General features: G+C 36.1%; 1 protein-coding gene across 3 annotated transcripts in view; it reads right to left on the bottom strand.

Annotated features, from left to right (window-relative positions):
* Positions 1 to 24,701, bottom strand: part of LOC115210247 — a 155,531-nt gene that overhangs the window by 15,459 nt on the left and 115,371 nt on the right. For all 3 annotated transcript variants that reach the window (XM_036502169.1, XM_036502168.1, XM_029778723.2), the window contains exons 6-8: positions 14,330 to 14,372; positions 12,049 to 12,133; positions 1,753 to 2,779 (exon numbers count right to left, since the gene is read on the bottom strand). In XM_036502169.1, the coding sequence (XP_036358062.1) occupies positions 1,753 to 2,779; positions 12,049 to 12,133; positions 14,330 to 14,372 (1,155 nt within the window). The remainder of the gene's footprint in view (positions 1 to 1,752; positions 2,780 to 12,048; positions 12,134 to 14,329; positions 14,373 to 24,701) is intronic.

The following is a 24,701-nucleotide window of genomic DNA, read 5'->3' as shown; positions in this document are numbered from 1 at the left end:
TAAATTTAATTAACAGTTGTAAAAGCAATAACATTATGGATAAACACTAAAATTGAAATTCTTAATGCATCTTACCTGTTTGATTTGTTACTAAAATTATCCCAGATGTCAACTGCCAACAATTTTGTCACTTTTCAAGACGAGGTACATTAATTTGAATTAATTAAAATACAGGTGTAATTGGCACAAGATTTTATTCTTTCTCTATATTTCATTCAAAATTTTTCATTGAAAATAAAGTATAAAACTCTTTTACTAGTCAATATACTATTGGCTATGCACTTGTATACAATTCAATGAATACATTTACATAACAGAATGCATCTAATAAAAAAAGCTCATTAACAGGTGAGGCAAAAGTGAATACAAGTGAATACATACTGAAAATTAATATGTATCTCTCACTTTCACATATTATTTATAATAAAATGAAAGGAATATAGGATAGTATTACTATTAAACAACAAAATATACTTATGCTATATTTCTATCGTGAAACTGTCCAAAGCACCCTTTACACAAGGGCACTTTGCAAAATGAATACATAAATGAGGTCTCGACCTGATATCCTTTCGCAATTTTTCTTTTTTGCAGCAAACATGGTGTACAAATTTTTTTACTTCCATTTATTTTTTCCACTAAATGGAAGTAGATATTTTCTCTGTTGACATCCGCCTCAGTTAATTTTGCTTTTCTCCCAGTTCTGTGCTTTCTGGAAAACACAGAACTCATGAAACTGAGATGTGATGTCAACCGAAATTTCAAATGGTCGTAGTCCTTTAGTAGTGGAGGTACCTTGTGGCTTTTTACATAAACAATATATGAATTCACTATAGTTAGACATAATGCTGGAGATATATGGATCACCATACCTTATATCAGGATTCCAGTAGTTTCACAGTTGAGGAAGCTGCTTGATACCAAACATAATGTCTATAGTAAAAAAAGCTCACATTTCCGCATTATCAGTTAGTTGTCATAGTGGATCAGGTCTTCCACAAATAGAAATTATGCATTGAACATCTTTGTTTCCTTCGTAACTGTTTCAAAAAACTTTACAGTAAAAATAAAAATATCATTTTCATCACTTTCATTATCAAAATCTTTCTTTTTCAACAAAGATTCATAAATGTCAATATGATTTGTCTGAAGACAAGTCACTGTTTTCATTTATGTTTTGTACATCATCATGAGTAAAGCTTTCAAAGTCAGAATTGCTACTTGCTGACGCCATATCGTTAAAAACTAAGATATACACTTCTCTTCAAATGTTGTAAAAAACCAAGAAGTCTCAAAATTTTTACCATATTTTTACTTGAATAAAGGCAGGAAAGGCTTTATCTCATATTATCTCAAAGCTACGAGATTTCAATAATGTGATTTGTTTATTTTTTTAGCAAATTTGTAGAGGAATCAGATACGGCTGGATTTGGCTGATTCAAACAAATAAGGGGAATAATTTTTGGCTGGTTTTGGCCTGTCTAAACACTAAAGGGTTAAATTACTGAGTAATCCAACCCATACATATGAGATCCATGCACACATAGCAGTACTGTCCTAAAGCTGTACATTTAACCATGCCATGAATGGTTTAATTTGATTAAATACAATATAGTAGGATACTCAATCAGGACATCAAATCAGGCAACAAAGTAAGGTAAAAGTAGAAATGCAAATAAACACACATAACAATAGTGAAGAAGTAAATAAACAAGGGTGCTAAAATAATCAAAATAATAGCTAAGAACTGACCTCTGATTAGCACTTCTTCTGGTTTACCATCCTCAAACTTATAGCTATCACTTGGAACTATAATCAAAGGTTCTTCAATGTGTCTTGTTTTTGTGGGACCAAATTTCTTAGATGCAATTTCTGGTTTATTATTGGTTGGTTCATCATTCTCCAAAAGAAATTCTGTCATACACATGCTTGGAGCTAAACTACCATTATGCAAGGAATCAGTTACAAGTTCCTTAACAACCCTAATTCCATTATTTCTTGACCTATTTTTAACACCAGCATGTTCTGAGGAACCTTCTGTTAACACATCATTCATTTCAGAAGGTTGCATAACAGTTGTAGTGTTCCAATTTTCTGGTGGTACTGTTTTATCAGGATCTACTGGAGAAAAGGGATTTGGAAGACAATTTTCTTTCACATAAATTTTTTGTTTCCTTTTACTTTCTTTCATTAATCTACAAGACTGACTTTTAGATGTACTGACCTTCAGAGCATTTTGACTGACTATCTGAAATGGAGACAGATTTCTCACAGTTCTTCTCTTTTTAGGTTTTGGAGAGTTTGTTGATAAATCAGCTTCTGTTTGATTCTCTTCAATGTTCTTAGGACCATCAATTATTGGAGAAGCTATTAGAAAAGATGACATATCTGGAGTCTTAGAAGAAACTAGTTTTTTATTTGAGGTAAATGCTAAAGAAACTGGTCTTGTAACCTCCTGTTTGGGACTAAGCTCTAAGCCATCTTCTTCCAAATTAGTTTGACAAAGATTATTAATGTTTTCAGTGTTTTTTACTGAATTTGAATATGCACAAGTGTATAACATCTGACCATCTAAATCTGTATTTTTATTGTCAGTAGCATCACAACCTGATCCATAACTACAGTCAGAAAATAAGAAACTTTCAGAACACAGAGTCTCCTCTGGGGATAAGGAAACTTTTCCAACAGTTTGAACATCTGAGTCTAGAACAAAGTTTTTGCCATATTCCTGGTTACTGCAGTTGCTGTCGACAGCTTGCAAAAATTTGTTACCCTCTTCCTAAAACCAAGAAGAAAAAAAAGGATGTTGATACAATTTACAACTGACCATGTAGTTTCATTGAAAGCTAATACAAAGTGAATGATAGTGTCCCCTTTAACAAAATAGTCTAACTCTTTTTCAACCAATTGTTTACAATCTAATTCTTTTAACCATCAATTCACAATCAAATTCTCTTTCAACTAATACTTCAATCAACAGTTCAGTCTAATCACCTTTCATCCAACAGTTAGTCTATGTCTAACTATCTTTCAATTAGCAGTTCAATCTTTCATTCAACAAGCAGTTCAGTTTAACCCCTTCAACCATCACAGTCTTACTACCTTTTAATCAATAGTTTATAGTTCAATTTTTTAACCTTTTCGATACCAACCTAGCCAAAGCCAGCCAAGTGTACTCATTGTTATTTAAATGTGAATTTGAACACAAATCTCATTAGTACATTCATGAAAACACGTGATTTCACTTTGTAAATAATTGAGTTATAGTATCCAACACTGTTTGATGTGATATCTTAACTATTTTTCCCCCATTTTTTCTGCATTGATTTTTTTTCAACTTTGAAAATGGATAGGAGTTTCATGCTATCAAGCAGTGATTCCAAATTTCAGGGCTTTTCGATGGAAGATATGGAAATATCGAGAAAAAGAATGAGTGAAGCACAGAAGCACGTGGTGTTTGAGAATGAATCAGACATTTCTGTATCTGAAACTGAAAGCAGCAATAGAGAGGACGATTTTGCACCAGAATGGAGTAAAAGGTTAAAAAATATTTTTATTAATAATTTTTCTGAGGAGACAGGATCTACTCATAGCCTTCCTCAGGAAGCAAAACCATTAGACTTTGTTTTCTTATTTTTTCCAGTAAGCTTGTTTGAAGCCATCACTGCAGAAAGAAACCGTTACGCAGAATATAAACAGATTGGAAAAAAAGAAAGCTTGTGGTAGAAGAAATACGAGCATTGTTTGCCATAAATATTATTATGGGTATAAGACAATTACCCAGGATTACAAATTACTGGAGCAATCAGGAACCTTTTGTAGATATGTACATTTCTAGTATTATGTCACGAATACGATTCACGAAATTGAACCAGTATTTAAATGTGAGAGACAGTAGCAGTACCCCAGTATGTGGTGAACCAAAGTTTGATCCCTTATTTAAAATAAGACCCCTTATCGACCGCATTCAAAATGCATATAAAACACTTTACAACCCTGACAGATACTTATCCGTCAATGATGGCATGGTGGAGTATAAAGGAAGGGTACGCTTCTGACAGTATATGCCCAGAAAGCCCACGATGTGGGGTATCAAAGTTTGGAAAATTTGCGAAGCAAATACTGGTTACTGCTGTTGGTTTAGTTTTTATACTGGGAAAAGAGACAACTATGTTAGTTATCATGGCCTAGGGTACAATGAAGTCTGGAATTTATCATTTCCATGCCATAACCAGGGCTGTATATTATTTATTTTTTGACTGATTTTTTAGTTCAGTCAAACTTGCAGTGGATTTAGAAGCTGTGACAACATATACGTGTGCTACAGTAATTGCAATAGAAAAGGGTTGCCGTTGGATATAAAAAAAACAAAACTAAAAAGAAGAGGTGAAATAATCCAACGGCAGAAAGGAAATCTGCTAGCAACCACATACAGAGTTAAGAGGCAGATAAATTTTTCTAGCTACTGGTGCACAACCATGTGTAGATGAAAACTGTACCCCGTTTGTGAACCTCAATTATAACAGGTACATGGGAGGTGTGGATCAGCTGAACCAGAAGATGAGTTATTATCCAGTTGGTAGACGGTAATAAATGGTGATGATACCTGGCTTGGTATATAGCAAACATGAGCATTGTAAATATATTTATATTATATACCAAATCAGGAGGGGTTGCAAGTAGTGCAACCATCTGCAGTTCTGAGCAGATATAGCAATGCAGTTGAGGGCAGGTTATTCCTCCCCCAAAAAATAATAACTGCAGGAAGGAAAAGCAAAACCTACCAGAGTGATATCCCCCTGAGTTCAGCTCATCTTACAGTCCAATGCCTTTTCAAGTGACAGTGCACAATCTAACTCTTTCCGCAAACAGGTTACAGTCTAACTCACAAAACACAAAAGTTCAAAGCCAAACTCCCTTTCAACAAAATTTCAACAACAGCTCATGCTAACTTTTAACCATTCAAAGGATAACTTTCTTTCATCCAATAGTTTTCAGTCCAAAACTTTTCAACTAACAGTTCACAATCTAACTATTCCAATCCACAAATAACAATTTAATTTCATTTCAACTAACTGTTCACGGTGTAACTGCCTTTCAAACAATGCTTCCTTATCTAATCAGCTTTCAACTGAGTCGAAAGTCTAACTATCTCTCAATCAACATCTCACCATCAAATCCTTTTCAACCAACAGTTCAGAATTGAACTCACTTTCAACAACATCAGTTTAATTCCATGTCAACAAGCAGTTTACAGCCTACTTACCTTTTAACTAACAGTTCAATGCTTAACACTCTTGCAACAATCATTTCACACTCTCACTCTTTTTCAACCAACAGTTCATAATCTAATAATCTTTCCATCAACAGTTCCCAGTATAATTCTATTTTGACTAACAGTTCTCAATTTCTTTTCAGCCAATACTTCACAGCCAAATTCCCTTCCTACCATAGCTCAGTCTCACTACCTTTCAGCCAATTGTTCACAATAACATTCACTTTCAACCAACAGTTCAGTCTAACTCCCTATCAGTCAACAGTTCAAAATATAACTGTCTTTCAGTTTCCAGTTTAATTTTCTTTCCATCAAGTCTACAACTAAATTCTTTTTCAATCACAGCTCAAAATCCAACTACCTGTCAACTAATCATTCACAATGTATCTCCCTTTTCAACCAACATTTCACAGTAAAACTTTCTTGCGACCAACAGTTCACTACCTAATTCCATTTCAGTCTAATTCTCTTCCAACCATCACTTCACCATCTAACCTGCTTTCAAACAACAGTTCATACTCTAAATTTCAACCACAAATCAGACTACCTTTCAATTAACAGTCCACAATCAAACTCCTTTTCAAGCAACAGCTCATAGTCTGACTACATTTCAACCAGCATTTTGTAGTCTAACTTTTTCAACCAACACTTAAAAGTCCAACCCATTAAATCAAGTCGATGACCTACTTCCTTTCAACCAATAGTTCACAGTCTAACCACCTTTCCACCAACAATTCAGTCTAACTCACCTTCTATTAACATTTCATTGTCTAACTAAAGTTCAACTAATGGTACACAATCCAACTCTCTTTCAATTAAAACTTCACAATCTAACCCTCAAAGGTTTACAGTCTATTACCCATCAGTTTAAAACCTAACACTTTCAACCAATAGTTCTCAATTAAACTCTCTTATAATCAAAATTCCACAACCTAACTAAATTCCAGTCAACAGTTCACACTAATTCTCAATCTACCTTCTTTTCAACCAAAAGTTCACATTCTAACTTTCTCACAATCAACAGTTTAATCAAGAGTTTGTAACTTAAATTATTTTCACCCAAAGGTTAAGTCTAATTGTCTTTCTGAGTCTAACCCTTTCAACTAACACTTCACAGTTTAACTATCTTTCTACTAATGGTTCATAATCCAACTACCTTTTGGCTAACAGAATACAGACAAAATTTTTTCTAGTCAACAATTCACAGACCCTTTAGTGTTGACTCACACAACTGATCTAGGAGACGAAACACTCTTACAAGAAAATCCTGCGATCGTTTTATCATCTGATGTGTGGCACACCGTGCACCTGTACAGACCATATTAATTCGATGGAAAGAGTGTGCTTTGTTCAGCACAAGCAATGACCACTTTAAACAAGTCAAAGTGCCGGTTGTTAAGTAAACCATTTTCACTCAATAACACCTTTCAACCAACAATTCAGTCTGCCATTCACCCGCTAGATCACAGTCTAATTCTTTTGCAATCATAAGTTCACACCCAATTCCTTTCCAACCATTATTTCCTGGTCTAACTCACTTTCAACCAACAGTTCACAGCCTTCCAATTTTTCAGCCAACAGTCTAATTCCATTATTCCATTTTCAGCAACAGTTATCAGTCTAATCCTTTCAACCAACAGTTCAATCTAACTCCTTTGCAACCAATAGTTTACAGTTTAACTATCTTTCCACCAATAGATAACAGTCTAATTTTGTTTCAGACAACAATTCTCCATTTCACTCTCTTCAGCCAACTGTTCAGAATCTAAATCCTTTTCAACTCACAGTCTAATTACTAACACTTCACAGTATAACTTTCTTTCATCCAAAAGCTCACAGTAAAACTTTTTCAACCAGTTCACAATTTAATTCATTCAACTGAAAGTTCAGTGTAACTCTCATTCAACTAATGTTTCATAGATGAACTACCTTTCAATCCCATTGCAATGAATACTTCATTATCTAATTCTTTCTCAATCAAAATTTCAAAGTCTAAATCTCTTTCAACAAATACTTCAGCATAACTACATTTCTAGGAACAGATCACAGTCTAACTCATTTGGAACCAACAGACCAAACAGTTATTCTGTTTCAACCATTAATGAAAAGTTCAGTCTAACATTCTTTCAAACTACAAACACAATACAACTCTATTTCACTGTCCAATTCCCTTTAATTAATAATGCACAATCAAACCAAATTTCAACCAACAATTTACAATCCAACTATCTTTCAATTAGCCTTTTTGATACCAACCTGCCTGAGAGTTGTATGATACAAATTTCCTGTTTTAAAGAGATCTAGATTAAAACCATCCGTTAAAATTTCAGGATCTTTTCCTTTTGAACGGCAGATCGAGAAATTAATTTTTTGTAACTAAACACTTTCAAACTTCGTATACTGGTAGAATGTGTCATATAAAACATCTTTTACTCTTAGTGTTGTTGAGAAAAGTTTATATTTTCAAAGTTATTTCGTATTAAAGTAGTCGTATTTCGGTAATTCCAACCAATCAATGACGTGCATTTAGCTGAATAAAATTACTGCCGTTGTTTGTTGGCGGTGTATATTTTGTTTGTCACTGTTATTTACGACATCGTTCGTGTGTTTGTACTGGTTTTAGCTTTAGGGTTTTAGAGTTAGGGTTAGGGTTTTAGGGTTAGTGTTAGGGTTGGGATTTTAGGGTTAGAGTTATGGAAAAAAGTGAAAAGTGAAGAAATTGGAGTTGGTGGGAGGCAAAAAAGTCTTTCTGAAACTAGTAGCTGAAAAACAGGAAAAAACCCTAAAAACTGTAGAAATGCACAAACGATTGTCGTGGTGCCATGAAGTAAACATGCTTCAGATACACTTGTTTATTCATACAAATATAACTGAGATGAAATATGTCATAAATAACAGTGACAAACGAAATATACACTGCCGGAAGTTGTTGACAAACAACATCGCTAATTTTATTCAGCTGAATACACGTCATTGATTGGTTGAAATTACCAAAATACGACAACTTTAACATGAAATAACTATGAAGGCTGTGTGGTGAGTAGCTTGCTTATGAACCACATGGTTCTGGGTTCAGTCCCACTGCATGGCACCTTGGGCAAGCGTCTTCTACTATAGCCTCAGGCTGACCAAAGCCTTGTGAGTGGATTTGGTAGATGGAAACTGAAAAAAGCCCGTTGTATATATGTATGGTGGATTCTCTCATCGAAGACGATGAATGAGGGTTCAGTAAATAACCTTCAACAATTCCTAAGCCTTGTGACACCGCATGTGTACCTTAAAAAAAAAAAAAAAGCACACATCGATGCGCCAAACCTCAGGTGTTATTGAGTGAAAATGGTTTACTTAACAACCGGCACTTAGACTTGTTTAAAGTGGTCATTGCTTGTGCTGAACAAAGCACACTCTTTCCATCGAATTAACATGGTCTGTACAGGTGCACGGTGTGCCACACATCAGATGATAAAACGATCGCAGGATTTTCTTGTAAGAGTGTTTCGTCTCCTAGATCAGTTGTGAGAGTCAACACTAAAGGGTCTGATCCACACTGGTAGGCTTTCTGCACACCTGGGCACCATACCAGGTATTTCTAATTACAAAAAATCAATTTCTCGATCTGCCGTTCAAAGGGTAAAGATCCAAATTTCATATTAATTGTTCCAAACACCAGCTTAATAATGACAAAGTTATTCTACTAAATTCTTCATTTTCAAGATTGAGTGAAACAGAAGGTAATGTATTTAACTATGGTAACTAATGCATTAAACATTCATTAACCCTTTCGTTACCAAACCGCCCAAAGCCGCCCGAAAAAAATTTTGGTTAATGTGACCAAACCGCCCCAAGCCGCCCGAATTTACCTATTCATATTTAAATGAGAATATCAGAGCAAATCTCTTTAGTACATTCGTGAAAACACGTATTATACTTCGTAAACAGTTCAACTACAGTTTTGTACAATAATCGAAGTGTAATTTTAATTCCGTGAATTTTGGGAGATTTTTTTCCGAAATTTGTTCCTATTGTGTTTTCAAAATTTGTAATTCTGACAAAAAATGGATACGAATTTCATTATATCAAGCAGCGAGTCAGAATTCGAAGGATTTTCTACTGAAGACCTTCATAAATCTAACTCTATGACTGAAAAAAAAAAGCACGTGGTATTTGATAATAAATCTGATGTTTCATTTTCCGAAAGTGAAAACAGTGAATCTGAGATCTCCGACAGCGATAAAGAAAATGAATTGGCACCTGAATGGAGTGAAAATTTAAAAACTGTTTCTTTCGGTGATTTTTCTGAAGAAACTGGACCAAGCCACAGACTTTCCCAGGAGAGTAAAGCCTTAGACTATTTCTTTTTACTTTTTCAAATGAGCCTATTTGAAATCATTACGGCGGAAACGAACCGTTACGCTAAACATAAACAAAGCGAAAGAAACGATAGTTTGTGGTTTCCCCACAACCTTAAATGAAATTAAGACTATTTTGCCATAAATATTATTATGGGTATCAGAAAGTTACCCAGAATAACAAATTCTATCGTAAAATTTTGTTGTATACCCAATTGAATATTAGCTAATAACCCATAGCGATGTTTGAACAAAATTTTAATAATTTTATATTTTGTTGAATTTACCTGTATCTACCTGCAATTAGAGTCACTTTGTGACAAAAATTATAGTATAGAATTGGTTGAGAATATTTCATTAAATTATCTTCCAAAAATCAGATTAATATATTGATAAATAAAAAAGTTATAGTTGTTTAATGAAACCAGACTAAATTTATGATTACGTTAGAAATTAATTGAAACACATAAGGGGTGTATTTTGATCAGAAATATAGTAACGAAAGGGTTAATAATTTACAATCAAACTCACAATCAACAGTTCAAAGTCTATCTTTCGTTCGATAATCCACAGACCAGTTACTTTCCATCCAACAGTTCAGTATAACTACCTTACAATGAGCAGTTCAGAGTCTATCTTTCCTTTTAACAGTTCACAATTACACTTGTATTCAACCAATATTTCAGTCTAAGTGTCACACTCTAATGCTCTTTCAGCCAACAGTTCATTGTCTAACTCAAATTCAGCCAAAAGTTTACAGTCTAATTCTTTTTCAACCAGCACTTCACAGTAAAATTTGTTTTTTAACTAACAGTTTATTAACTCATTTGACAAATAGTTCCCAATGTAAATTACTTTTAATCAATAGTTCACAGTCTAACTCCCTTCCACCCAACTGTTCAATGTAATTCCTTTTTAACCAATAGTCCACAGACTAATTCCTTTTCATGCTACAGTTCACTGTCTAACCTCCTTTCATGCAACAGTTTACAGTCTTATTCTCTTTCAACTAACACTTTACAGTCAAACTTTCTTTCCACCAATACACCAATGGTTCAGAGAACATGAACTTTTATCCAATGTTCTCACTCTTTCAACCAACAGTTCACATTCTAATTCCCTCTCATCCAATACTTCACAGCCTAACTCAGTTTCAACTAACAGTTTATAATGAACTGTTTAGAGTCTTTCTGTGAATAAACAGTTCACAATGACACTCACTTTCAACCAACAAGTTGCAACCTAAAAGCTCTTTCAACTAACAGTTCATTGTGTAGCACAAACTGAACCAAAAGTTCACAGCCTAACTCACTTTCATCCAATAGTTCACAGACTAATTCCTTTTCAACCAACAGTTCATAATTTAAATCTTTTTTAACTAACAGTTCAAAGTCATACTCTCTTCCACAGTTTAAATCCCTTTTACCCAACATTTCAATCTAATTCATTCTCAATCAACATTTTACAGTCTAATTCTTTTTCAATCAACTGTTAACAGTTTAGCTTTTTTAATTTTTTCCAGTCAATAGTTCAACTCTAGTCCTTTTGATCAACAGTTCCCAAACTAACTTTCAAGAAGTAGCTGAACACTTTTATTCTATTACAATGAAGTGCCTAGCAGTCTAACTCCTATTTCAACCAACTGTGATCTTAAATATAAGTTAGACAGTTTTTTTTTTTTAATTTAAATTGCACACATTACTGGATCAACTGTATTTTACATCATGATACAACTCCCCAAATCACAACCACATAGACTACAAAATGATATACAAATTGATTGACTCTGGGATAACAATATTCTGTCAGTGACAAGAATTGAAATCACAATTTTTGAGTTAAAAATGTGTAAAATTCTATTCATTGAGTGAATAGGAAGGAATCAGTTACATTGGTAATAAGATGATTGATCTTATTGTAAAACACACAGGAAGGATTCTAAAATACTTTTGAATGATAACTCTTTGGCTATATACATTACATGGGTTCTCCTGACTCATTATTATACAGACAAAATGGTTCATACAATGCTTTGGAACAATATAATGCAGGGGGCTATGTGGGAGCTTCTACACTGTCAATTGACTTGCTACAAATAGTGGGAAAATCACTTTCAAATCATACCCTACTGAAAAAAAAAAAAAAGGAAGGAGACAATGGATAGTGTAGTTTTAGATATACTGTCTGAATAAAAGATGGACAATGACAGCTGGAATGTCTTGATCAGGACTGACCTGGCTTTAAACAAACAGCTATTAATAAACTCAATACAATGCTTTCATTAATATGTCCCCTTTAAGCTACCACATCTTCACTTTCAGTTGGGGTAACACTCATTTGTGGTAATGACTAATAAAGACCAATTACAAAGGTCAAATCAGAACATTAGCATATCATTATTACAAATAGAAGAAAAGAAGTTACCTGTGAACTGACAACCTTCCTCTGTAAGGATTTCAACTTTAAACAATTACGTTTTTCATCTTCAAGGCCCTGCTTAGTAGAAGAACTGAAGAAGACAATAGAAAAAAGAATGAACAAAATTTCAAATTTAGCGAGGTAGTTAACATAAAATGATTCTAAACCAACACTTTTGTACAAGCCAACAGGGAACCTCTACAAGGTTACTAAACCTACTAGAAATAGAAATCAAATCTCCCTCAAGAAGTGAAGTAGTATTACAGGCAAGATAACTGAGAAGGTAGACATTATATGCAGCAGACATATAAGGAAGGCCAACAAGCGCTAAGAGCTTGTGGGAAATAGATTATTTCAAATACCTAGACAACGCCCAAAACATCAAAGCTTTTGCTACCTAGATGATTCAATTAGCAGTGGTGGGAGGTGTTCTGAAAGTCAGAGTAAGGACAAGTTGGCAAAAATTCAAGAAGATATTATTTCTGATGGCACCACAATGCTTGTCTTTTCAGAATGAAGGGGGGATTGTATGATGCTTGTATGCAAAATGAGAGTCTAGGGTGCCAAAGATTTGTGAAAGAAATGAAGTAAGAATGCTTTGCTGGAAATAGGCACAAATAAGATACAAAATGAGCTGAGAGAAATATTGGACATAACAGGAACCAGACAGTGTTCAAGAGAGAAGACAGTGCAGGTTTGTGCATGGGCTGTGTATGGAGGTTGATAGCTGTATAAAGAAGTGCTGAGTACTCAAGTAAAAGCACTTGTGGAAGTGGGAGACCCAGGAGGACTTGGCAAAAATGGTGAAGACTCATCTGAAATTGTTGCATCTCAGAAAGAAATAACGAAGGACCATAGTGATTAGTTATAAATAGTGCTGGAGAAGACCAGCTATACTGGCTTGGAAAAACATACATTAAAACAGAGAAGAGGTGCAGTGAGAAAAGCTGGGATATATGTCTACAGTTAGGCCTTCTAATTATTTGTATCTAAGTTACCAGATGCTAACACCCTTGTCAATATCTATATTCTTTAAACTCTCTATCAGATTTTCTCCTATTCAATGTACATTGCCACCTGTGAGATGAAAGAAAACATTGGATCTGTTCATACCCAATCCCTTCCCTCTACAACCAGTTTCTTGATATGACCCTCCTTCCAAATCACAATGCTTGTGTTAGAAGGGATTGCAGTGGATCTTTTGATACTTGATATACTCCTCTTACTCCATGTACTGTTTCTCAACACACCCTCTACCTTTACTGACGTCCATCCTCTCTACCTAACATTACTCTTCTGTGCTGTTAAATGCCTCTCCCATGTCTCTTGGTCACTGTTTATTGGCGTCTATCACATGATCTCCCTCTCTCTCTATCTCTCTCACACACACACACCAGCAGACATGTAGCTGCTTTAGTGTCTCTCTTTTACCATATGATACCTGAGTAATGTGAGTTACATCAGATTTCTCCCACTAACAAATATGATGTTCACTAACAATCCCTTTCCCTTAGGTCACCCCTTTATTGATATTCCTTACTCTCTTTACACTTCTATACTGCTAACAGCTATTTTCTCATCTTCAGGTCGCTTATTTCTGACATCTATTACACTCTTACCACTACTAGCCATCATCTGTTTTCTCTCACACCACCTTCTACAATTACAGTCACTCAGTACATCTTGTCACCATTGTCTCACTGCTGTTACTGTACCTCTTCATCACTCCTATCACTGATTCACCCATTTCTCCTTTAAAACACAGCAACTTCTCTAGTACTGGTGCCATGATAAACTGCAAAAAATACACTCAATGAACAGGGGGCGCATATTCCAAGTGTGCTAGCTGTGCACCCATTGAAAATGCCAAATTCATTATAAATATAAACCTTACTCATAATTTTCTATCACAAATGTTAATGGAAAACTTTTGTTATATCCCTGCTTGAAATTTGGTAGCTCTGGGTGTAGCAGCACACCCAATACAACCACCACCATATGCCACTGTTAGCGAAGTGGTTGCTATAAGGAAACTATGCCAAAAGAAAATATACAAGGCATAGTCTCTGACTTGTTTCAGACCATTACAACCTATTTTACTTATGCTAGCATAAAATGAAGAGTACTAGATGCTGGAAAAAACAGAAAAAAAAAAAAACAGGGTGTTCACTGCTTTGATCAGGATTGAACTAAAACAACTACCTGTACTGGCTCTACTTTTACCACCACCACTATTAGAAGTATTGTTCAGAAGTTTCCATAATATACCGAAATAAAGTTGACTTACCTGTCAAAAGACTGGTCCCTACAAGTTGCAGCCAATTGGTTATCTGCCAAAATAACAGTATAAAATAACTTAATAAACCACTATGAGTAGAACAACTTTAACAGAGTAGACTATAATTTTCCATGATTGGATACATTAACTATAGGTGCAAGAGTGGAGAAAGCTACACTATATACATCACTTTATAAGTAAGTCTTCAACATTTAGAACCAATGTGTCCAATATGAATGAACTTTCTCTCTCCTGCTCCCTCACATATAGGTATGGCTATGTGATTAGGAAATCTGCTTCACAATCACACAACATCTTAGGTGAGTCTTTCTACTTTAGCTTCAGGTTGACCAATGTTTCATGAATGAAATTTGGTAGATGGAAACTGAACAGAAGCCTGACAATGTGTGTGTGTTAAATTGATACCATTTTAAAGCACATTTTTAGAATAAAATAACTGTAAAGCATACATTTTAAATATAGTTCATAATTCAACAGCTCGTTCATTAGTAAATAAATGCTATTACTTATATAATTAATTAAGATATATAATTTAAATTAATTTAAAAGTGATGTTTACCGAAATCATCTGGAGAAAATGTTAATCAAGAAACCATAACTGATTTAAATACAAACAAGACAGAGAAAAAGCAATAAGGACAAGGGAAAGAAATATATATAGAAACCTACAAACATATATATATATATGTGTACATAAAAGTAAGCACACACACATTTAATAGAGTATATTGATATCAGTACATATTCCAATGAATGCTCACATGCTTTGGTCTTTGCTACATTGACTCTAAGGCCCTTCGATTCTAATCCTTGCTTCCACACCTGAAATTTCTTCTCTAGTTCCAGTAGTGATTCTGCTATGAGGCCAGGTCATCAGCATAGAGGAGCTCCCAGAGGCAACCTATCTTGAATTCCTCTGTTATTGCCTGGAGGACTATGATGAATAAAAGGGGACTGAGGGCTGATCCTTGGTGAACCCCTACTTCTACCAGGAATTCTTCACTATACTCATTGCCAACCCTAACCTTACTAACAGCATCTCTGTATAGGGCCTGTACAGCCCTTATTAACCATTTGTCAATCCCCAGTTTCTGCATCACCCACCAGATAAGAGATCGGGGGACCCTGTTAAAGGCTTTCTCCAAGTCCACAAAAGCCAAGTATAGGACGTTATCTTTGGCTAGGTATTTCTCCTGCAGTTACCGCACCAGGAATTGTGCTTCTACCTGGCACAAAACCGAACTGCATCTCATCTAAGCAGACTCTCTTCCTAATGAGATGGACTATGACCCTCTCCGTGACCTTCATCACCTGATCCAATGGTTTGATAACTCTGTAGTTATTTCTATGTAAAGCATCACCTTTACCCTATGGTGCTGCTATGATAGTCATTGAGTATGACTCCATCATGAACTAGTATGTGGGTGACTAGGCCATAGCCCACACCACTAGATGTTTTAAGCATCTCAGCAGTGATTCCTGATGGGCCGGGGGGCTTTTCGTGGCTTCATACCTTTAATTGCTTTATCTACCAGGGTGCCATCTATTTGGATAGCTCATACCTCTACTGGGTCGATATTTGGCAGGCTCTCCTCCTCCCATTCATTCTCCACATTCAATAGTCTTTCATAATGGCTTCTCCAAATCATTAAAAGCAAGTGCACCATCATCCATGCAGATACATTTCTGTCCCGTGACATCACAATTTTCTCTCACACACTGTCTTGCAATCTGAAATACTTCAGTTCTTTGGTCCTCACGTCGCTGACATTGGCAAACTTCTTCTTTTCTGCTTCTCCCTTGGCTATGCATACCTGTCGCCCAGCGTCCCTTCTGGCTATCTGGTACAGTTCCCTACTACTATTGGTTTGATGTGTAAATGTACATAAATGCACATACACACAACTATAAATATGCATACAAATACATTGGTTAGTTGAAGAGTCCATTTGGTTTTTGTCAACACTAAACTTCAAGCATTCTAATAAATAGCTAAGTTCAGTCTGTCCCTTGCACATGTGTATTCATTAGGTACTTGACACTTCAGCACAGTTCAACGTGAACTTGCAACAAGGCAGGTTGTATTTTGTGTGCTTGGGATCACCCTGAAAACAAAGAACCAAAATGAAAATTATTGACCTCATATTTCTCTATTTTGAAAAACGCAAGAAAGCAGTGGAAACCTGCAGGAAGATACATGCTATGTACAAGAAAGGATGCTGTTACAGAATGTGTGCAGCAGTGGTTTATAAAATTTCAATCAAGATATTTTTCAGTTCAAGATGCACCTTGCTGTGGCTGGCCAGCTGAGATTAACAGCAACAAAATGGAGTTAGTCAACACCAACTCCTGTTATACAACTAGGATGATCACAGATATCCTCCAAATATCCAAATCAAATATTGAAAATCATCTGCATCAACTTGGTTACATCAGCAAGCTCGATGTTTAGATCCCACATCAACTGAATGAGGTTAACTTTACTCAATGTAATTCATTGCAGAGACATGAAGAAAACCATTTTTGAAGAAATGATAACAGGAGACAAAAATGGAACATCTATAACAATGAGAAGTGCAAACAATCAGAGGGGGAGTGCAGTAAACCACTACAAACAACCTCCAAAGCAGAACTCTACCCAAAGAAGGATATGCTTTCGTGGGATTTAAGAACTTCTCATGGAGAGGACCATGAGTTCAGATGTGTAGTGATCAGCTGGATGATTAAATGCAGTGGTCTACCAGAAGTGTTCAGCACTTGCTAATCATAAGGGCATCATCTTCCATTACAATATTGTGAGACTGCACACTTCTTTACAAATATAGTAGAAGTTACTGGGGCTTTGGCTGGAATGTTTTTGTCACAATCTCCATACTTGCCCAACTTTGCACCTTCGGATTTACACCTGTGTCTGACTTTTCAAAATTCATTAAATGAATAACCCTTAACTCTGAAGAGGATGTAAAAATTCATCTCAAAGACTTTTTGCCAGTAAAGAATTCCCTACCTATATTAGTTTTTATGGACATATTAAAAGCTGGGTTGAACCACAAAACCCTCCTAGTTCTAGTTCTACGTGTGGTATTACTGTTAATCTCCAAACATTTTCAACCTAACAATAAGTTTTACAGAATATTTAATAGAAGAACACTGAAGATTAGCTATTCTTGTTGTAAAAACTTCGCCTCTTTCATTAGCCAACACAACACTAAAATAATTACAAATAACCACAGTGCCGATTCTAATCCAAAGAATTGTAATTGCAAAGACGAGACCTCCTGTCTGGAGAAAAGGACTGTGTATAGGGCCAAAGTACAAATAGAAGGCTCACAAAAATATAAAACATACACAGGGGCTTCAGAAAATTGTTTCAAGACCTAATTTTTTTCCCATAGAAATTCCTTCCGGTACCCTGAAAATAGGACAAACACCAGTCTGGCAAAACATGTCTGGGAATTGAAAGAAAATGAAAACCATCCTTTCAATGGAAAATCTTAGATAAAGCATTAGCTTACAGACATGGTGCTCATAAAAGACCCATCAAATGTTATTTGTGCCTTTTGGAAAACTTTTTTATTTTATTCCAGGACAATAGTGCTTTGAATCAAGGACATGAACTCTTAAATTCCTGCAGGCACGCAACAAAATTTAAAATATCAGCCGACAAAATATCATATGGATAGTATATATTTTTTGAATCTTGAACTGGTTTCCAATGCCACTGTTGAATTTGTATTTTGTAGTGTATGGTTGTTTCACATCGCAATGATATTGAATGTATTTTGATGTATACTTTAAGAAAGCCTTCAACTGTTATACATATTATTTTCAAGTTTAAGCTTTTATTATTTTATTGTATTTTACAAACCTATTGAATTGTTAAATTTATCTGATTTTTATTATTATACACACTGAGCAATTTTTTTAAAAAGTTGTTTGTATATATACGTTGGGATCTAGATGTGTTTTTATGTGGATATGTGTATTGTAGGCATGCATATGTATTTTCAAACTTCCAATACTGGTAGAATATGTCACATAGAACAGGGTTTATTCTTAATGTTTTAGACAAAATTTTGTATTTTAGAAGCTGTATTTCATCTGTCTTTACGTTCTGAGTTCAAATTCTGCCGAGGTCGAATTTGCCTTTCATCCATTTCGGATCTATTGAATTAGACATACAGATTATTTAATTAATTTCTTTTAACTAAACACTTTCAAACTACTGATACTGGTAGAATGTGTCACATAGAACAGGGTTTACTCGTAACGTTTATGACAAAATTTTGTATTTTAGAAGTTATTTTGTCAGAAGTTACAGATTGACAATGGACAAATTCGTGTTTGATAAGTGCCAATACATGAAACTCTCAGCTTTTAACTTACTCTCTAACTTCTGCTGATGATATATATACATATTACATATATGTGTAAAAAAATCTCATCACACAATCAAACCAATGAAAGAGCCTCTACCTGGTTGCTCAACACGCTAAAAATAGCAACCAAAGTATCCCCCTAACTAAATCGCATGACCGTTGTATGTAATGTCCTAGATTATCCCTAAAAAATGATTTGCTGAAGGCTGGAATGTCTTTGATGATACGTTTGCAAATAACACTATACTTATTTAAGTAGAATTTGGCTAATTTACTACCTTAAATACAGAAAAAATTGACTAATTAGACAAACTTACAAATAAGCTGAACAATTTTGTACAATAAATTTAAAAGATGAGAACTGCAAAGAGTGATAAATTAGAAGAATTGGCATTCTTTATTGCAATATTTTGAGTAAAAAGTTCCTTATTCTTTACTTTACTGGAAGTAATAGCTTGTCCTATACTTTTACAGGTGTAATAACTTGTCCTGTACTTTTCCAGGTTTATAATCTTAAGAATATGACTTTTCATGCTCACATTCTTCCATGTACTATACTTACATACATATATATGTAACTTTATTCTATGTGTACTTTTGTTACACATATTTCCTGATCTATCTCTCTTTCTTTTCTTTTCTTATGCAAAGTATCTTTTCTCTTCCTACTTGATACTTTGCTAGCATCCTTAAACAATACAGTCCTTTTCTTTTTTTCCCTTTTTCTTTCTTTGTCTTTCTCTCGCTAGTTTTTATGTTTCTCTTCCTTTTTCTTAAACTGTCTTTTTTACTCTATCCATAAAAGATAGATTCTAGTTTCCATTAGACTTGATAAACTAGTCTATAAAATTAGAACCCCCCACCCCAGTAGTAAATCTAAATAAAGTAAAATCAATAAGCAGTGTCTTCCTGTGAAAAAAACATCAGCTACAACTATGATGTTGTTGATGAAACATGTCCTTTGCCTATCTACTTATCCTCTTTATGATTTGGGTTAATAGAATAACTATACAAATGAATCCTTTGAATTTAACTAAATTCTATATTTTTATGCAGCTGAAGGTGGTCTAGATTTTAAAACTGATGTAATATTTACATTGTTCAATTAAATGGAGTTGCATGAAACGATCATACTGCATTACCTCTGAATATCCTTGTTGCTTATTTTGAGTGTAATCACCCCATTTTATATTATATGGATAATACCACACTGTTATGTGTAGTTTCAGTCTGGTGGGATAGACAACTTTATACGAAGCATAGTTATTCTTTTACGTGTTATTTACTTTTCCGTGTTAGACGAACTGCGCTACTTTCAGCGCAGCAACACCTATATATCGTTAGACACGGCGTAGTAATACTGTTTACTTTAAAACACAGTTCGTACTGTTCACTAACAAATAGCGCCAAAGTGGGGATGTATTCTACACACGTATACACATAGATATGAATGTGTAACATTCATAAAGAAAAAAGGGATCTTTTGGCAGTGAAGACAATTATAGTAGTCTCCCTTACTCTAATGGATTGTCAGTGCGAGGTGGCAATCCTGCAGCAGAAACCGTGAGATTATTTTGCCTCTACTTTGTAATCTAGCAGAATTATTTACTCATCTTTTCTTTTCTTTTTTTTTTTGAAAAAACTTTATCATGTATAAAAAAGAGAAAATATTTACATTTTTTTTTTCAAAATATGCCATCAGTTCAATTGCCTAAAAAAATTAATAAGGAAATGAAAACCAAATTGAGTATAATTAAATTAATCATAGCAGTTTTTGAAAGTTCATGTATATTTTTTTTCTTTAACGGTATCGAACCGGTGGCAGGATGTTCTTTCTCCATCTGGTGGATCTTGTGCTTCGCACCGGTGTCTGAGGTGTGTTGTTGGGCTGCTGATGGGTGGTTGGAGCCCATTGGGATGCTGATTCTGTGGGTGTTGTCACCGATGCAGTAGGTGTTGTACACGTTGTCTGCTGATGGGTGGTTGGTGCCCGTTGGGGTGCTGATTCTATGGGTGTTGTCACTGATGCAGCAGGTGTTGTACACGTTGTCCTCAACAGCTTTGGTGTTGGGCGGATGTGGGCCCTGTTGCGTCTCAGCTGCCTACCAGATTCCGTTTTTATTATATACGATCTTGGGGTTTCAGCTCTACTGACAACCTGTGCTGGAATCCATGTTTTAGTTATGGGGTCTTGAGTATGCACATGTTGTCCTCCAAGTATCTCAGGTAAGTATTGTGCATGTTTGTTGTAATATTTCTGTGATTGTTCTTGAGTGGCTGCTAACTTTGCCCTTGTCTCTTCCTGGTCAATAGGAGGTTGGATCTTACTTGGCAGGGTAGTTTTGTACTTCCTACCATTCAGCAATTCTGCTGGGGATTTCATATCAGCTCTCAGTGGTGTCGCTCGTAGGGACAGAAGTGCCAGGTGTGGGTCTTCCTTAGTCTCTCGGCATTTGACTAGTGTTCTCTTCACTGTCTGCACCTGTCTTTCTATAAACCTTTGGGGTAGAGTGGAGATGAGGTTGTAATATTGAACCCATACTCATTGGCTAGCTTTTTGAATTCCTGCGATGTGAACTGGGTTCCATTGTCACATATGATCTGCTCTGGTATTCCTTGCTCTGCTAGAAGTCCTCGAGCCACTGTAGTGATTGTTTTGGCTCTCAGGTCCTTCACTTTTCTCACAAATGGAAATTTGGAGTAGTAGCAGACCATAATCAAATACCATTCTTGGCCCTCTGTGAACAGATCTGCTCCAATAGTTTGCCATGGCCTTCTTGGGATGTCACTAGATATCATTTCCTCCTTTTGTTGTGAGTTTCTGTACTTCTGACAGATGTGGCATGTAGAAACCGTCTTTTCTATGTCTTTGTACATGCCTACCCAATATACTGCTGACTTGGCTCGGAGCTTGCATTTCTCCATTCCTAGATGCCCTTGGTGAATCTTGTCAAGAATCTCTTTTTGCATTGACTTGGGTATAATTATTCGGGATCCAGCCATCAGTATTCCATTCTCCACTGATATATCATCATGGATGGCCCAATATTCATGAATTAGGGGCTGCACCTGATGTCTCTTTTCTGGCCACCCCTGAATCACCATCTGAGTAAGGAGCTGGAGTTCTTCATCTTTGCTGGTCTCCTCTTTGATTTCTGCTAGCTTTGTGGTTGTTACATTCACAATGTGGTGGACCTTTATGCTTAGTCCTTCCATCTCCTGTTTATCATATGATGATAGTCTGGACAGAGCACCCGCCAATATCAGGTCTTTTCCTGGCTTGTACCTGATATCGTAGTCGTATGTTTGAAGCCTTAACAGTAATCTTTGCAGTCTGGCTGGTGCTTTCATGAGGTTTTTTCTATGTATTTGTTCTAGCGGGCGATGGTCTGTTTCAATGTTGAAATGTCTGCCATACAGGTATGTATGGAACTTTTCACATCCATATACTATTGCCAGGAGTTCCCTTTCAATATTTGCGTACCTTGTCTCTGTGGGTGAGAGAGCTTTCGAGGCATATGCAATGGGTTTACCTTCCTGTATCAGTGCTGCGCCAACTCCTCTCATAGAAGCATCGACTTGGAGTGTTACTGGTTTGCGTCTGTCATAGTATTGCAGAGTTGTCTCCTTACTGATGAGCTTTTTGATTGCTTCGAAATCCTGTGTGTGTGAAGCACACCAATCAAACTCTACGTCATCTCTGTTTAGTTCTCAGAGATTTGCAGTGTGATCGGCCAGCTTGGGTATGAAGGCTCCCATGTAGTGGATGAGTCCCAGGAAGCTCCTGAGTTCCTTCATGTCTTTAGGTTCTTTAATGTCTCTGATGGCTTCCACTTTAGCAGGGTCTGGTTTAACTCCCTCTGCAGAGTATATAATTCCAAAGAATTTGCACTCCTTCGCTTTTACCACACACTTGTTTGTATTGAGTTTGATGCCTGCTTGTCGGGTTTTCTCCATAGCTTCATGTAAATTGAAGTCATGTGTGGTCTCATCCTTGCCATGCACTTGGATGTCATCTGCTATTCCTATTGCTCCCTTGGTAGGTCTCATCTATTTGGCGCTGGAAGACATCTTGGCTCACCTTCAATCCAAATGGGAGTCGGTTGAATCGATATCTGCCAAATGGTGTGTTGAAGGTAGTGAGCATGGATGACTCTTCGTCTATCTTTACATTCCAGTACCCATTACTGGCATCCAGTTTGCTGAATAATTTGGACCCAGTCAATGATGGTGTGATTTCTTCAAGGGTTGGAATTGGATGGTACTCTCTTTTTAATGCCTTGTTCAGGTCCCTTGGGTCGAGGCATATCGGTAGGGTACCATTGGGTTTATCCTTGATTACAATTGAATTTACCCAGTCTGTTGGTCGTGTCACTTTGGTGATTATTTCTTTTTTTTCCATTTTGTCCAACTCTGTCTTCAGCTTCTCTTTTAGTTCTAGAGGGACGCGGCGAGGTGGGTGAACAATTGGTTTGATATTGGGGTCGACTGTTATATGGTATCGACATTTTACAAAGCACCCGACTGTATCGTCAAAGCATTCAGGGTACATGCTTATCAATTCCTCTTTGTTTGTGATTGGTGGTCGGTCTTTGATAGGCGTATCTCTGTCAATCCTGCTCGGAGTTGCCTTCACTTCACCATTGATTGACACAATATTTAGCTTTTTGCAGGTATCGAGTCCAAGAATTGCTGGGCCTTCTGTTCTTGTGACATAAAAAGAACACTTGATTATTTTTCCTTTGTGTGTCCCTGTAATTGTTGTTTTACCCAGTTGTGGAATCCTGGTACCTCCGTACGCAGTGAGGATTACATCACTTGGTGTGAGGATTCCTTCTTTGATTTTATCCTCTTGTGTCATGTGTTCTGGGAACATCTTGTAAAGGTTGACAGGCAAGATATCACTCTGGGCTCCAGTGTCTATCTTCAGCCTTAAGTCAATGTTTATTCTTTTCTTGCCAGCCTTCTTTTGAATTCTTATTGTTGTGTATGCCTCATTTTTTTTCTGGTCGTCCTTTCCCATCTCATGCACATTTATTGTGCCGACTGCCAAGAATTCCTCCTCTGAGGTGTTTTGTTCCTGTTGTTGTGCATGTATATCTCTTCTTCTATTTCTGCTCCTCTTTGAAAATTGGGGCTTGTATTTTTGGGATTTTGTCAACCTACACATTTTTTTCCAGTGGTTAAGTTTTCCACATGCTTTGCAGTGTGTACCGAATGCAGGACATTTCATTCAGTCATTGAACTCATGCTCTGTACCACAGTACTGGCATGTTCTTTGTTTGCAGGTATGTTTCGTCCTGTGCTAGATACAATATCTACACTGCTGCCTAGTGAGCTTGTTTGTAAGGTAAGTGAGGCCATTTGTTTGGTAGTGGCTTTGAATGCTCTTGCAGTGTCTACTGCTTCTATCAACTGGAGAGCGTCCTTACCTATGAGGGATTTCTGAACTTCTTTATGAGCACACCACCATATTAATTGGTCAACAATTCTTTCGTCCTTATCTTTGAATTTGCAATTTTCGGCAACATTCTTTAGTCTGGACAGGAAACTGTCAATCGTTTTTTGTGGGTCTTGTTTCAGGCCCTGGAATTCGTATCTGTGAATTCTATGGTTTGACCTGGGCTCTAGGTGCCTTTCAAATTTCTCTAGAAGTGTGTCTGGGTTATTGCAATCCGATTCTGACATGTCCCAGCTGTTGAATAGGTCTAGACCTTTTTCGCCGTCTATCTTTGCATTCCAGTACCCATTACTGGCATCCAGTTTGCTGAATAATTTGGACCCAGTCAATGATGGTGTGATTTCTTCAAGGATTGGAATTGGATGGTACTCTCTTTTTAATGCCTTGTTCAGGTCCCTTGGGTCGAGGCATATCGGTAGGGTACCATTGGGTTTATCCTTGATTACAATTGAATTTACCCAGTCTGTTGGTCGTGTCACTTTGGTGATTATTTCTTTTTTTTCCATTTTGTCCAACTCTG

The sequence above is a fragment of the Octopus sinensis genome, linkage group LG4 (genome assembly GCF_006345805.1).
Source record: "Octopus sinensis linkage group LG4, ASM634580v1, whole genome shotgun sequence".
NCBI lineage: Eukaryota > Metazoa > Mollusca > Cephalopoda > Octopoda > Octopodidae > Octopus > Octopus sinensis.
The sequence above is the reverse complement of the archived record's forward strand: the minus strand, read 5'-3'. Positions and strand labels throughout refer to the sequence as shown.